The sequence below is a fragment of the Pediculus humanus genome, genomic scaffold (assembly GCF_000006295.1).
Source record: "Pediculus humanus corporis 1103172107855 genomic scaffold, whole genome shotgun sequence".
In the NCBI taxonomy this organism is placed as follows: domain Eukaryota; kingdom Metazoa; phylum Arthropoda; class Insecta; order Psocodea; family Pediculidae; genus Pediculus; species Pediculus humanus.
In genome coordinates this window covers 62059-76768 of record NW_002987435.1, presented here as the reverse complement: position 1 = coordinate 76768, position 14710 = coordinate 62059, and the positions used below count along the sequence as shown (strand labels likewise).

The window sequence follows — 14710 nt, the reverse complement described above, 5'->3', positions numbered from 1 at the left end:
TGGACCATATTGAAAATTTTCAGGTATGTGATTTAAAAAATGTTTTTCTAAAAAAAAAAAAAAAATGGAACTAATTATTGATCCGTTGAGTGATTAGTACAAATTACGTTCCCATATTTTTACAATATTGTATATTTAAGAAACGTACTCTGATTAGGAAATTTTTGCTAAAAGCGATAAAAGTCAGATATAATAATAATAATAATAATTCATGTTAAACTCAGTTCGTTGAAATGTAATAAAAATTAATAACACTAATTAACGCTTAACATATTTATTTTCAAAATTTTACAAATATATTTATAAATAGACAAAAATATTTTCACTCATTTTTTACACTATTAATTCAACAATTAAAAAATTAAAAATAATATAAGCAAACATTGAATAAAATTATTATATATAATTTTAAATGAAAAAAAAAGCACGGATCCCTAAAAATTTTAAACATTTTTTTTTTTTTTCATAAACTTAAGCCTAATATATATATATTTTTTTTTTTCAATTATAAATTAATTAAAATATCAGTAAAAGTTTATATACAAAATGGAAAAAAAAAAAAAATTGATAATAATTAATTTACAAAATAAAATTTGTAAAAAAAAGTTGAAAAAATAGGGCAAGTTAGAATTGTCCCTTTGCACAAAAGCGTATATTATTGGCACATTTAAATTTTTTTTTATTAATTTTTTAATAGTAAAATTTAATTATTTCAACCGAAAACTTTTGCTATAATATAGAAGAAAAACTCATTTAAAAATATTTTTTTAAGAATTTATCGTCTTAATATCGTTTTGCCATTTTCATGTTATTTTCCAACTTTTTTATAATTACATATATTTATATATACGCCGCGGCGCACGTGTGTTTGTGTGAGAATAAAAGTAAAACAAAAATATTTTTTTTTGGAATTAAAATTGTAACATCTTTTTTTTTTCTTCTTCTTCTTTATGAGAGAAAAAAAAAAAAAAAGAAATTTTTTTTTTTAATTAAGGCAATCAACTAATAATAAAATTAGTAGTACCCTACAAATAAAAATTAAAAAGAATAATGGCTTCTTTTTTTAAATATTACAGATAAAATAGACCGTAATCTTTTCCATTTGCTCGAGTGTATTTTTTCTGCTGAATTTCTTCCCTTTTCTTTGATTCTGATTTCTCTTATTAGAGTATGAAATGCATCGTCGACAAAATGACGAAGAGCCGCAGAAGTTTCAAAGAAAGGGCAACCGAATTGCTGTGCTAATGTTAGGCCTTCTTCCATTGTTACTTTTCGTTGATGTTGAAGGTCACATTTATTACCGATTAATATTAGAGGGATATCTTCGGAGGCTCTCACTTTATTTATTAACTTTTTATATTCCACGGCTTCCTACGGACACATTCATATATTTCAAAGAAACACATTATTTAATTTCACTGATGATAATTTGAAAAAAAAAGAAAATTCAATGTTAAACTTTACCTGAAAACTGTGCCTATCAGTAACTGAGTAACAAATAATAAAACCTTCGCCGCACCTCATGTATTGGTCCCTCATTGCATTAAATTCTATTTGCCCTGCTGTATCCAGAATATCTAATAGTGCAGCTTCACCGTCTATGACAGCTTGTTGCTGATAAGCATCTTCTAAAATTTAAACAGAACAAAACAGGCGGTCAACTGACACACTCATTGTTTACAAGTTTACAGTAGTTCAAATGAAAGAAAATTACCTATTGTGGGATCATGATATTCGGAAAAGCTATGACTCACAAATTGTAGTGTCAAAGCTGGAAAAAAAAAAAAAAAAAAAAAAAACATTATTTTGTAATACAATTAATAAAATTAATTAAAATTCGTCTAAAGGGAGAGAAAAAAAAATTTACAAGAGGGAATATTTTTAAAAACTGTTTAAACGAAAAAACATAAGTCAAAGTATAATTTAATGTTTCAAAAATAATAATTTGTATTTTACTTAAATGACTTTATTACGGGTTTTTAAACAAAAAATTTCCCTTTATAATTAAAGAAAAAAAAAAAACATTTTCAATAGTGACGGTAATATTTGTATTTTTTTTTTTTTATTTCGTTAAGTAACATAATTGATACAAAATTGATTGAAGCATTGATAAGAATTTAGGTATTTTGGGCGAATAATTTTCATTTGAAATTTTCACCTGATTTTCCGACTCCTCCATCGCCCAAAACAACAACCTTATATATTCTAAGGCCTCCCCTTGTAGTTTGCGAGGAAGTGAGCCCACCTCCTTCTGTAGAATTTTTTCTGCCCTTATTTTTCTCTGACGTTTTACGCTTTCGAGCAGGAGTTCCTTTTGCCGATCCATGCTTAGACCCCGAAGGGCCCTGCGTCTCACAACTTGCAATTTTATAAGTTTGTAATTCACAAAAATCCTTATTAATTTGTCATAAATAGCTAATAATCTTAATAATAAAAATAATTTTTTTGATCGAATGTTTACTGTGAGTTTTAAAGACGCATGCTCTATATGTGCTGCACATCTGTCGCGTTTAAACTCAACTTAAATGACCTTCTAACATGTTATGATCAAATTTAACAGATACGCTGTTTTACCGATAATAATACAAATTAATACCATCCTATCACTCTTATCAAATAATACTTTCTCTCAAATAATCAATTATACAGTTATTTATTATTATTATTATTATTATTATTATTATTTTTTTTTTTTAATCATAGAATTAATGCATGTGTGATTTAAAAAATATTTCATTGAAATTTATTTTTAAAAACTCTTATACACTTTTCTCTCTCTTTCCCTCGCCCCTCCCCCCCCCCCTTCATTTGTCCATTCCAATTGAAAAATACATTAAATTATAATTATAATATGAACAAATATAAAAATTTATAATAACTTTCTTTTAAGATTAATTAAAAAAATTATATTTACATTAATAATTACATACATTAATAATAAGTAATAAAATTAACATGAGAAATTATTGATCGAAAGGTTTACTGTAATGTAAAACAGAAAAAAAAAAAATTTCAATTAGTTATACGATAGAAATTGTCACCGGAATTTTTTACTAACGGGTTAAATATTTTTTTAATTGTAGGTTAAATTGTTTTTTTTTTTTTTTTGCACAAATGTTTCATTGAAGTTACACAAATATGATGCAAAATATATATTAAAAGTGCTATTTAAAAGCTTTATATTAAATTTCATAAAAAAATATGGTCTTATCTATTGGGATTTTATATAAAATACATTTATTTATATTAAAAATTAATATTTTTAAAAAAGATTTAAGATTTAGTTTAGTCATGCTTTTATAATTGGCTTTGCACGAGTGCAACACTCGGCATAATCGGCGAAACATTTGAATTATGTAAAATTAGAGCTTTTTTTCTCATCAATCGAAAATAACATTGAACATTTTTAAATAAAAAAAATAAATATATAAAAACATTTAAAGTTACTGCGAAAGTTTTAAAAGTTCAAAAATAAATTTTTTATCGATCACTAAATTCTTAATACGTATATAAATTTACATTTAACAAATCATGTTGCCGGTATAAAAACGAAGAAATGATTTTAATGAGTAATCAAAATATGCTTTCTTTATATTTCGTTTAAAAAAAAAAAAAAAAAAAGAGTTTATTTATCTGTGATTAAATTAATAATAATGAATAAAAAGTCGAAATAAATCAGGGGTGGCCGGCAATAAAAGTAAATCAATCAATAAGAAAATTTTTGTAAAATTATTTCTCTATAGAATAATTGATATCAAATTATCAATTATTAATATAAATTTATTTTTTATTTAAAAATAAATTTAGCAATGACGGAAAATTAAATGATAATTAAAAGCTAATAAATTGCCTCACAAAAATAAATTAAATGCGTGTCAAAAGAAAACTCTACGCGCCAAAGTAAAAATGCGTGAAACGTAATAAACAAACATACTTTTTTTTTTTTTTTTATGTACAAATACTTGAATAGAGTAAAACCGGAAATTCGATTTAAATTACTTTACCATCAAACCAAAGATCCAAGAAAACTTTTTTGATGAGTCGTAATAGATTTCTTAGACAAACCCCAAAATTTTACTGGTTTTAAATTGCTTTTCATAGCCGTAAAAAGCCATCCTATATGCGAATCACAATTTGAACATTGAGATATTATCCATCCATATCTGTAAGCACACACACACACATGTATATATATATATATTATAGGTCACTTTCATTTATCCATCAGTTTTATTTTAATTAAAACAAAAAAAATTAAATGTAAATATATATAATTATAAATACCCAGGAAACCAACTATATTTTGTAGTAGGAGCTTCAGCTTCCACACTCATTCCCATCCCATGGTAAACGGTAATAACATCGTGAACGTAACCCCCAGGATTGCAGTACATTCCTTGTGGTCCTTCAACAGACATGGAAAATATGTCTTTCCTATCCGCTATGCAATTCCCACAACTAGCACAATACAATTTTTGACACTTGAAGGAAAAAAAAAAAAAATTTGTGCTGTGAAAAATATAATTTTAAAGTTTTTGCCATTATCAGACAGTTGATTTGCAGATAAAAGTGTTAATAATTACAAAGATGGCACAAAATGATTAAAAAAAATTAACTGTAAAAAAAAATAATGACACCAAAATTCCCTGACATACTGCAAGTACAAGTTTTTTTTAAAATACATTTTAAAAATATGATATTTTCAAAGTTAAAAAACTTAGTTTTATGCAGAGTTTTAAAATGATAATAAATTCAATGATTAGCTACATTACTAAATATACAGGTTATTTTAAATAAATTTATGATAAAAATAAAGAATTTACCTTGTCAATAAGTGTTAGAGCATACTGAAGTCTTTCCAAAGCAGAATCAAAACTGAGAAGTTTAACCCTATTTTCTCGATCGATGGGCAAACATTGAGTCACCCAATATGATAAATCTAAAGGATCAGTTGGTAAAACAGAGCCTTCTAAATCTGAAATGAATGTCACATGAAACATTATAAATATTTACAAAAATAAAATCTCAAATTGTTCATTTTTAAAAATATAAAAACCTGTTTGAAAAACTTCTAATTTTTCAGAAATTTTTTTAACCAAAAATTTAATGTCATATTGTTTATATATACAAGATGGCCATGAAAAGGAAGCACCATCGAAAGACCTAATTTTCAATTTAGTAGATGAATTTTTGCGAAATCTATCTAAAGATAAAAGTCTAATTGCTTGTAATGGATCAACTAATTCAATTTCTGGCAAAATGAGAACTTTGCCTGATAATAATCTGGAAAAATAAATATAATTTCAAAAACTGATTTGTTTTTATTTTCCTGAATAAAATAAAAAACAAAAAAAAAAATTATATTCTTTACCCAGGGGATTGATGTTTCTGTTCCAGTAACTTAAATCTTTGCCTCCCTTTAGCTTTAATTTTGAATCCTGCTAAATCACTGTTTTCTTGATATTGAAAAATTTCAGCTGTAGTGCCATATTGAGCAAAGTTATTGACACAAACTACTCCGAATGTTTTATCTTTAGAAATAATTTTTCTAAACATAGAAACAGTAGGGGGATAAAAAGCAGTTAATGGCAATGTTTGACCTGGAACCAAGACTACTTCTAATTCCATTAATATCGGCAACCATATAATTGATCCTTCGTCGTGAAAAATCCTACCCCCAACATCTTCTAAATCGGTTCCTAAGTACTTAACAAACATATGCAGCAATTAGAAAATATATGACATTTAAAAAATTTTTTCCTTCTAAAATTATTATTTTGTAAAATTACGTCGAACTTTTTCAAAATTGGAAATTTCAAAAAGGTTTGCTTACTTCATGTTTTGCTGCTATGGTTTTGTCAAATGTTGTATGTGATTCCATATCTAAACCAGAATCATAATTTTCTGGCTCGTGCGACAGATCAAGATGTTCATTACTGCTTGCATTTGTAAAACTACCGAGTAAAGCTATTTCTGAATTCCCATCGCCCTCAGTTATTTCGTCATCCGAATACTCTACAAAAATCAAAATAAATTTGCAACTTCCATTATGATTTAAAAATTAATTTTTTCGGTATTCATTTGAAGTTAAAAAAAAAAAAAAAATAATAATAATTGCAATTCAATGAAATCATCTTAAAAATTGTTTTTTAAACTCAATAAAACCAATAATAACCTTCTATCATTATTTATTAATACTATTCTGGAGAAAGAGAAGAAAAAAAAAACGAAAATAAAGACTACTTTGAAACAATTTTGGCAGCAATGATAATGAAACTGTGATAATAATTATTTTATGCTGGCAATTGTGAAGAGTTTAAAATTTTTAAACGAATCATCGAAAAGATTTTGTAAAGCCAGCTATCGACTTTTATAAAGAGAAAAAAAAAATCATTTTAAGCCATAACAAATGGATTGGGTGCATTGTAACAATTGTTACGTTCAGCCAGGTGAATTAGAAGTAAAATTTTTTATAACGAACTGCGGTCACATCTATTGTGACAATTGTCTGAAACTTAATACTTCGGAAAAATGTATCGTTTGCCAAGTAAAATACGCCTCGTTACCGCTCTCCTCGAATATGAATTCAGAAATAGAAATATATTTTCACGATCCCGTCATAAGTTTAAAAAAACAGATAAAAATTTTGGAATTTCAACAGAATCACAGAATTAGACTCCTTTCTTACAATAAAGAAAAATTGAAAAATTTTAACCAGTTAGAAAAAGAAAACTGGGCTCTGAAAGAAAAATTAAGTTTATTGAAACAAGAGAATTCTTATTTAAAAAATGAAGTTAAAAGACTGTTTGAATTATTAAATCGAAGGAATGACGGTTTTGAAGATGAAAAAAATCATTTAAACTATTCAAAATCAACTCCTAAAATTTATCCCTTAAATCAGTTACAATCAAAACGAGTTGAAGAAACAATTTTCACAAATTTAAATTTATATAAGTTTAATAATAAATTCAGGGAAGACAACTCAAAAAAAAATTCATCAACAGATTCTAATTATTTTATTCTCTCTGATTCTAACAAGTGTGCTAAAAAAAAAGGAAATTCTAAAACCTATACCTTTCCAGAATTTTCAGGGTCAAGCAGGTAATTTAGAATTAAAATATACATCTCATAACGATAATTCTATAAATGACTCTTTAAATAAGTTGTTCTTCTCTTAAAAAAATTATGGTTTCATTTATTATGAAATTCTGTGCATAAATTTTCTATTTTAGTATTGAATAGTAAAATACTTAATTAATGCTTTTAAAATTTTAAACTAACATTTTTATATCTAAAATCATATGCTTATTAATTACAGTAATAGATACACTAAAATATTGACATCAAACATAAATGTTAGCCCCAGAATAAAATTATCACAACAAAACAAGCTTTTAGGAGAAAAAATGAAACATTTTGACGGTAAAAGTGATGTGAAATCAAATCCAGTAACAAAATTTGGATTTTATTCTTTATTCATGCCGAGACCCACTTCCAATTCGAATAAAACCACAGCAATGTCAAATAAATATTACAAATATTTTAAATAAAATTATATTACTATTATAAAATAACTTTTTCCGTATTTATGTTATAAAGTTAAATTTGCCAATCTGACTTTTGCCTTCTTTTTTTTTTTTTTTTTTTTTTTTAACAAAAATAGTAAAATAAATAGTGCTCAAAAAATTTATTGGCGAAATTTTTTTTTAACTTTTTCAACCGCTTTTCTCGTACTCAAAGTAGTGTACACGGTTGGCACTCTAACCGATTCTTGTTTCAAATAAATAGAAGAAGGCGGATATAATTTGCCTAATGTGAAGCAATTAACCTTCTTAAGAGTTTCCGAACTAATGGGTGTTATAACATAAAAAATTTTTCTCTCGCAGTCTATTCCACGAATCAAACCTTAAAAAAAAAAAAGAAAAAAAAAATCATTATGGATATAATAGAAAAAACAGGTACATAAAAAATATAAATACCTAATCCTAAAGATAAACTTATTTCAGGTTTTAAAACAATTTTAAAATAGTTTTTTTCCGTTTCATTTGATAATACACGTTCAGTTGATTGCTCAAAATGGGAAAAAGAAACAATGCTTCCGTTGAATGCTTTCAAAACATCATTTGGCTTAATTAAAAATTCTATAGCTAAAAAAATTTTTGAGAATGATATCCTGAAAATAATTTATAAAAATTTGATTTTTATTTCATTTTTTTAAAAAAATCATTTAATATTAATCTTTTTTTTGTAAGCTAAATATTAACAATTAAAATAAAGTATTTTTTTTATTTTTAGGCGTATGAAATACCGTTTTCTTTGAGGCATAATTGTAAAGTTTACGAAAACTTACTTATATGGCTGAACTCCATTGAAATTAAATGAAATTGGAGAAAGGGTTTGACAAAAGTAAGATAACAGCATTAATTCTCGAAGTTCGTAAGAAGACAAAACACTGAAAATAAGAAAATTTATAAGATTTGAAATTTTAACAAAAAAAATTCTTTCATTATAAGAGTCAGAAAAAAAATTTTTTTTTACGATACTTTTTAATAGGTTTATTTTTTATTTCAGCACTGGAATGAATCAATTTGTGACTATAAGTTAAAGATTTTGAGACATTTGACATTTCAAACCCGCTTTTTTGATTAACAACAGTAGGCACTAAATCATATGGATAATTATTTGAATCATTTGAACTCTTAATTTGAATCACAGTATCAGGATTAATGAGCCTTAAAACACTAATCATGATTTCAACTCCCAGACCTAAATAAAAAAAAAAAAAAAATCAATTTTTCTTTTATTTTTTATTAAATATTTAATGAAAAATATTGTAATTAGTAAAAATGAAAAAGAGCAAAAATATTACCTTTGCAAAAACCCATTGTATTGACAATCCATTTCATACTCATTAACCGATCATCATTTTTACACTTTTTAACTAAAAACTCAATGCAATTTAAGTACTTAGAAGGTGAATCATTTGTATTAGGACTACCAAAGAAAATTGATCTAAAATAATAATAGGATAAACAAAAAATATTATCAGCAGTAAAAATAAAATGTAAAAGCATGTTAAATTTTTTTTAAAAAAAAAATTTAAATTATTTACAATATGGGCTCAGTGATATGAGTGAAATTGGGTCCAATTATTGGATTTTTGACAATCACAGCAGAAACAAATCCAGGAGGTGTAAATTCAGGTTGACCTGGGTCTAAGTCCAAAATGAGAACATTTTCTTCATTACAAACAAATTTGTTGGTATAATATTTGAGCAGGGTAGATTTTCCAACTCCTTTTCCACCGCACAAAACAGTGCATTGATTTAATAAAATTTCATCCCATTCTGGATTTTTATTATACATTAGAGTAGAATTATTAGAGTCAAATTTAAACGTTGATTGAATAGCTTTAAAAGACTCTGATAGGGAAGAAAAATTTTCCAAATTCTTGGGAAAAAGTGGCAAATCCATGTAATTATAAATGACAGTACCAAAAGTGCTTGAAATTTGTTCCAACAATAGGACTGTATCATTTGGCTGCAAGTGTGATAAAAGTTCTTTAAAATCATTATCAGATAAAATGTTTTGAAGTTGATTTTTATTTTTATCATAAGAAATATCCTTGTTCCCTGATTTAGTAGCTACAACTAATGGTGTGCAAAATTCTGGTGAATAAATATCTACAGTTTTTAATTTTGAACATTCATTTAAAACATATCCTAAAATTTCTACTTCTCCTGCAATTAAAGTCAATTTTAATTCCCCGTGAAAGCTAAATTGGCACGGGTGACATAAATGAAAAATTAAAGCTTTCTTATTTATTGCTTCAAAAAATTCAGCAGAGTTGTTTATTGCAAGACAATTAGAGTTGTCTTGGCTTTCTCCCATACTTTCACACTGCAAATCGTCATTTTCACCAACAAAACAGTCTGATTGAGTCTTTGTAATATGATTTACTTTTTTTAAATCAATATTAGTAACTTTTGATTCAATACCTGATGATGATAAATGTTCTTTTTCTTTCCTTGAATTACTATTAACAAATAAATTTTTTTTCAAAAATTTATTATTATTATTATTATTATTATTATTACTGTTTACAATAAAATGACTTTGATCCTTTTTATTGTAATTTTGCATCATAAATGAAGGTAATTTAAATAAAAAATTATCACAAAAATTTGGATTCATTTTATGACTCTCAGCTAACTTAAAAATTGAAGGAGTTGGTTTTAAATAATTCGGATTTGCTATTATTTTTCCATAATCATTTCCATTTTCATATGCAACGCGGTTTTTAACTTTTTTATCTGAAGCATAATATTTGTTTTCATTATTTCCATCTTTCTTAAAATTCAATTTCTGTTTTTTGTATTTCATAATTTGAGGTGAACTCCTTTTAAATGGTATTACTTTTTTCACTCTGAAAAATAAGGAAAATCTTAAATTCAGAATTTCTCTTATTAAATTTTCTAACGATAAATATTACGTTTTCATGTCGAAACGAAGTAAACAAAAATTGATGGATCGAATTGGACTTAAAAGTGCAGTTAAAAATAACGTACGCATTTAAAAAAAATTCTTATTCGTACCTCGTTGCTTTGCAATCGTTATTTTGAATCAAGTATTTTTTTGACATAATTTAAAAAATAAAAAATTAAAACGATTAGAGAAAATTGTGGTAAAATTTTTAACAGATAATTGTTAAACGGAAATGATTTCAAATAAGTTTCAAAGGTTTTAAAAGGAAAGTGAAAAATTGACATTTTTTTAGAAGAATCATATGACTGCCCAGCTATCGGAAAAAAAAAGTAATTTTTAAATTGATTTTCTTGTGATAACAGTATTTTTGTAAACGATAATGAGAATTTGTGGTCCGAAATGTTCTCTATGTGGAATAATAATAAGCGCATGGGGCGTAGTACAATTAGTAAGCATTTAATATTGGTTTTTAATTCAATTACATTCATTTACAAATCAATTGAGTTACAATATATTAAATTACAAACATTAAATTTAATTTTTTAATTTTTATTTTTAGGTTCTTATGGGAATATTTTATCACGTTCGAAGTGTAGCTTTGGCTGAAGATCTTCCTATAAGTCATTCCGAAATAGAAAACACTGATGAATTTTACACTGCAGTTGAAAGGGGTTATACTCAAGTAAGACTTTATCAAAATTTCTTTTTTGTTTTTTAAACCATTCAAACGTAGAGGGTATTACAGCCAAGATTTGAAATTTTAAGTGTTTTACTATTTTCCTTGAATGTGGTAAAAGCCAAAAAAAAAAAAAAATATTAAATATATTTTTATGGTTAAAAATATCTAATTCGTAGTTTTTAAGTATGTGTTTCTGTTATCATATTAAAATGTATATATATATAAATTTGTTTAAATACAAAACTTGAAACCAGTAGCTTTTGTTTTACCATCATTAGTAGTTATAAAATAATTGTATTCAACATGAAGAAAAAAATTATAATATCTCACTATTTGTCGTTTATATTAATAATCTTGCTTGTGATAAATATTTTTAAATTTTAAAGTTTTATCTGATATAAATAAAAATTTGATTTAAGCCTGTGTATTATATTTAAAATTTTTTATTATTTCAGAATGCCATTAACTGTTGGATAGCAGCTTGTTTATATATTTTAACATTTATTTTGTCTGGTCATCAGTTCTATGTCAATAGCAGATCATCACTCACTATGTAATCATTCCAGTAAATTTTTAATTTATGAGTAAAACTTATTGTTACTAAGATGTCTGTATATAATTTATGTGTAAAATAATTGAATTATTACCAGAAATTTATAAATTATTTGAGATATTTTTAATTTAATTATTTTTTTTAGTAGTTATTAATTTTTTTTTTTTTTTAAATTCTTCACAAGAAATTTAAATAAGTAAAATTAGGTCAAAAGTATATGATATATTGTTAAATAAGTATTTAGGTCAGAATGTTAATGATTCATATGGAAAACTATAAATTATAAACAAGTAGAAAGGATTTAGTAATTTGCATAGATGTTTCCAACAACTATCATTTTAAATGAGTGTTTTGCTTTGTATTTCTTCTGAAAAATTTTTGTAATATTAAAAAAATTTAAGCCTTTATAAAAAATTTCACATTTAATATATATTTTCATTTATGTTTATTTATAACAATAAACAATACATACAATTGGTAAATTTTTTTTTCACAATAAATGATAAATTAACTTATGACATTGTTTTAACGAAGAAAAAAAAAAAAAGTATATTTAATTTTAATTTTAATTGTACCCTTTAATATAATCAAAGCAAAATTAAGTATTAATATATAAATTTGTCTTAATGAATAAAAAAAATTATACAAAAGATGGATTAATTCCCATTTATCTTAATAAATTTTTAAATATTTGTGAATATATATATATATAATACTATTTAAAAAATTACAGTGAAGAATTAATTTTACAGGAGGTATTTTACTATTTTTTTTTACAAACCAACATGTAAGTTTTTTTTTTAAATTAACAACTTATTTTTTTAAAAAAATTGTAAGGTTTCTTAATTGCACAATATTATTGGATATGTAATTTCATAAGAAACTTTGGCACTGATTAAATATTGTAATTCAATAAGAAATCTTCAAAAATTTTACCAATCACTTTGAGACAATTTATAAGTATAATTATTACTTTTAATTACTTCAATTCCAGCACCATAATAATCAATAATATAATTTGACCCATCCGAAGGACCGAGAACTTGTGTGGCAATTAATATAATGTCTATTAATTGACCAATGAACATAAAGCCCATTGTACAGAGTTTGAGCAAACCAAGGCCAGGATATCCTAAATAAAAACGATCAATTCCAAACATTCCAAGAAAGATTGATAACAACAATGCTGTTTCAAAAGAATAACCATTTCTAAAATGAAAAATAAATTATTTTCAGGTACACTAGCATTCCACTAAATAAACATTCACATTCCACTAAGTAAAAGAAAACTTACGTCCATTTGCATGACATTTCTTTCCTAAAACTAGAATTTTTCGTCTCAATACAAGTTATACCATCAGCAGCTTTGCAGATTACTGAAAGTTATAAATACTAAAAATATACTTTTTTATTTATTTTGCCAAAATAAAATATAATTATAAAAATTCAAACAATAATACATAATAAAAAAAAATTTAATTAGTATATTTGATTTGGCAATGAGAAAAAAAAAAAAAAAAAAAAAATATATGATTAATAAAAATTCAAAAATCACTTAGAAACTGCAATTTAAAAAAAAAGAAAAATACTTAACTCTTTTACACATTATATAACTTAGTAGATTTACGAATACTTTTCTAATTTTACTTTTTTTGAAATAAAATTTCAACAATTGATTAAAATTACCGTCAAAAAAAAAAAAAACATACTTATTTAAATATATTTATGAAAATTGTATTTTAGGATATGGCGATTGAGTAACCTGTCTCATGATAATTTTTACTTACATTCAATCGTATTATTAAGAGTAATTTCAAATCAAATTTAGTTTATAAATAATAATATTTATTATATTAAAAAAAAAATTTTTTTTTTTTTTTTCAGTAAGTAAATGTTAAATATGTTTTCTTAATAAATATACCCTTAGCTTTATTTTCTTTAGTACATCCATAATATTGTTGTGTTTGTGGATCTATTTGGTCATAAGCTGGATCGGGACAAATGTATTGTCCCAGTTTAAGAACAGTGCAGTCTACTTCGTAACATAAACCAAAAAAAATATTGTTAAGATAGAAAAAAACTAAAATTATAAATAATTGTTTCATAATTTCTCCTAACGCGGAGCTGTCATTTTAAAAAACACTGAATGATGTTCAGCCTATGACTATTGAGAAAACTCGTGTCAAAAGAATTTAATACTGGCGGTTGATTGTTTACTACGTATCCCGCTCTTTTACACGGTACATTGTATGAAAAGAAAATTTGGCTTGCTTTTCCTTAATAATTCAAGATTTTTTATTTTGGTGAGTTTTTTAAAACTATATTTTATATTATTATTTTTTTTATATAATTCTTAATTAAAAATTTTGATGAATAAGACTTTGCTAAATTATTACGAGAATAGAATTTTTTTTTTTATTTTTATTTTTTTTTTTTAACCTAACTTGGCCTTGTTTGTTCTCATCAGCTGGTTTAGTATTTTCAGGCATATCAGGTTCAGGTAGTTTTGACCTTATGATTTAAAATGTGTTACATTTTATTACCGTTTTATTTATTTAATTTTTTTTTTATTACGTATGGAATTTTATTGTTTTATTATTGGCACTTTTAAAAAAATTAGATTATATTCAACTTAAAAAACCACGCTTATAAAAATTCCTACTTTGATTTTATGAAATCGGTCATTCACTCTAAATAATCCTAAAGAATGAATTTTTTTAGTTAAAAAAAAATTTTTTTAATTAATTATTAGAGTTTATTATTGTTTTTTTTCTTTAATTAATAGACTTCGATTTTTATGTATAGTTAAAAAAAATAAAATTGAAGGCTTTGTTTGATAGCCTTAAAGTTTGGCGGGAGTGCTTATGATGAGTGTTACATTGATTGATAGCCCTAAAGTAATATAATGTAACCTAAGTTTTAGAATATAATTTTTTCCATGAATATTTTAAAAATATAAATTGGTAATTATAAATTAATTCATTAAATGTAAT

The 14710-nt window shown here is 24.5% G+C and overlaps 6 protein-coding genes across 6 annotated transcripts; 2 read left to right on the top strand and 4 right to left on the bottom strand.

Moving 5' to 3' along the window:
• Positions 1-1038: 1038 nt before the first annotated feature.
• On the bottom strand, positions 1039-2599 carry Phum_PHUM377660 (GTP-binding protein Rit2, putative; the record flags this gene model as incomplete). Its single annotated transcript, XM_002428325.1, has 5 exons — positions 1039-1371; positions 1465-1628; positions 1715-1771; positions 2159-2358; positions 2559-2599. 5 exons carry the CDS (start codon positions 2597-2599, stop codon positions 1039-1041), a joined length of 795 nt encoding a protein of 264 aa, XP_002428370.1.
• A 1407-nt stretch (positions 2600-4006) lies between these two features.
• Phum_PHUM377650 (uncharacterized protein) lies at positions 4007-6185 on the bottom strand (the record flags this gene model as incomplete). Its single annotated transcript, XM_002428324.1, has 7 exons — positions 4007-4163; positions 4285-4481; positions 4824-4975; positions 5057-5283; positions 5372-5706; positions 5834-6015; positions 6176-6185. The coding sequence occupies 7 exons, from the start codon at positions 6183-6185 to the stop codon at positions 4007-4009; spliced, it is 1260 nt and encodes a 419-aa protein (XP_002428369.1).
• Positions 6186-6409: 224 nt separating this feature from the next.
• Positions 6410-7868, top strand: Phum_PHUM377640 (uncharacterized protein; the record flags this gene model as incomplete). Its single annotated transcript, XM_002428323.1, has 3 exons — positions 6410-7101; positions 7319-7422; positions 7789-7868. 3 exons carry the CDS (start codon positions 6410-6412, stop codon positions 7866-7868), a joined length of 876 nt encoding a protein of 291 aa, XP_002428368.1.
• A 478-nt stretch (positions 7869-8346) lies between these two features.
• Positions 8347-10572, bottom strand: Phum_PHUM377630 (uncharacterized protein; the record flags this gene model as incomplete). The annotated part of the gene is made up of 5 exons (XM_002428322.1): positions 8347-8452; positions 8544-8698; positions 9166-9998; positions 10116-10426; positions 10493-10572. 5 exons carry the CDS (start codon positions 10570-10572, stop codon positions 8347-8349), a joined length of 1485 nt encoding a protein of 494 aa, XP_002428367.1.
• Positions 10573-11050: 478 nt separating this feature from the next.
• Positions 11051-11340, top strand: Phum_PHUM377620 (uncharacterized protein; the record flags this gene model as incomplete). The annotated part of the gene is made up of 2 exons (XM_002428321.1): positions 11051-11167; positions 11251-11340. 2 exons carry the CDS (start codon positions 11051-11053, stop codon positions 11338-11340), a joined length of 207 nt encoding a protein of 68 aa, XP_002428366.1.
• A 1309-nt stretch (positions 11341-12649) lies between these two features.
• On the bottom strand, positions 12650-13822 carry Phum_PHUM377610 (uncharacterized protein; the record flags this gene model as incomplete). Its single annotated transcript, XM_002428320.1, has 3 exons — positions 12650-12926; positions 13012-13093; positions 13639-13822. 3 exons carry the CDS (start codon positions 13820-13822, stop codon positions 12650-12652), a joined length of 543 nt encoding a protein of 180 aa, XP_002428365.1.
• Positions 13823-14710: the final 888 nt, after the last annotated feature.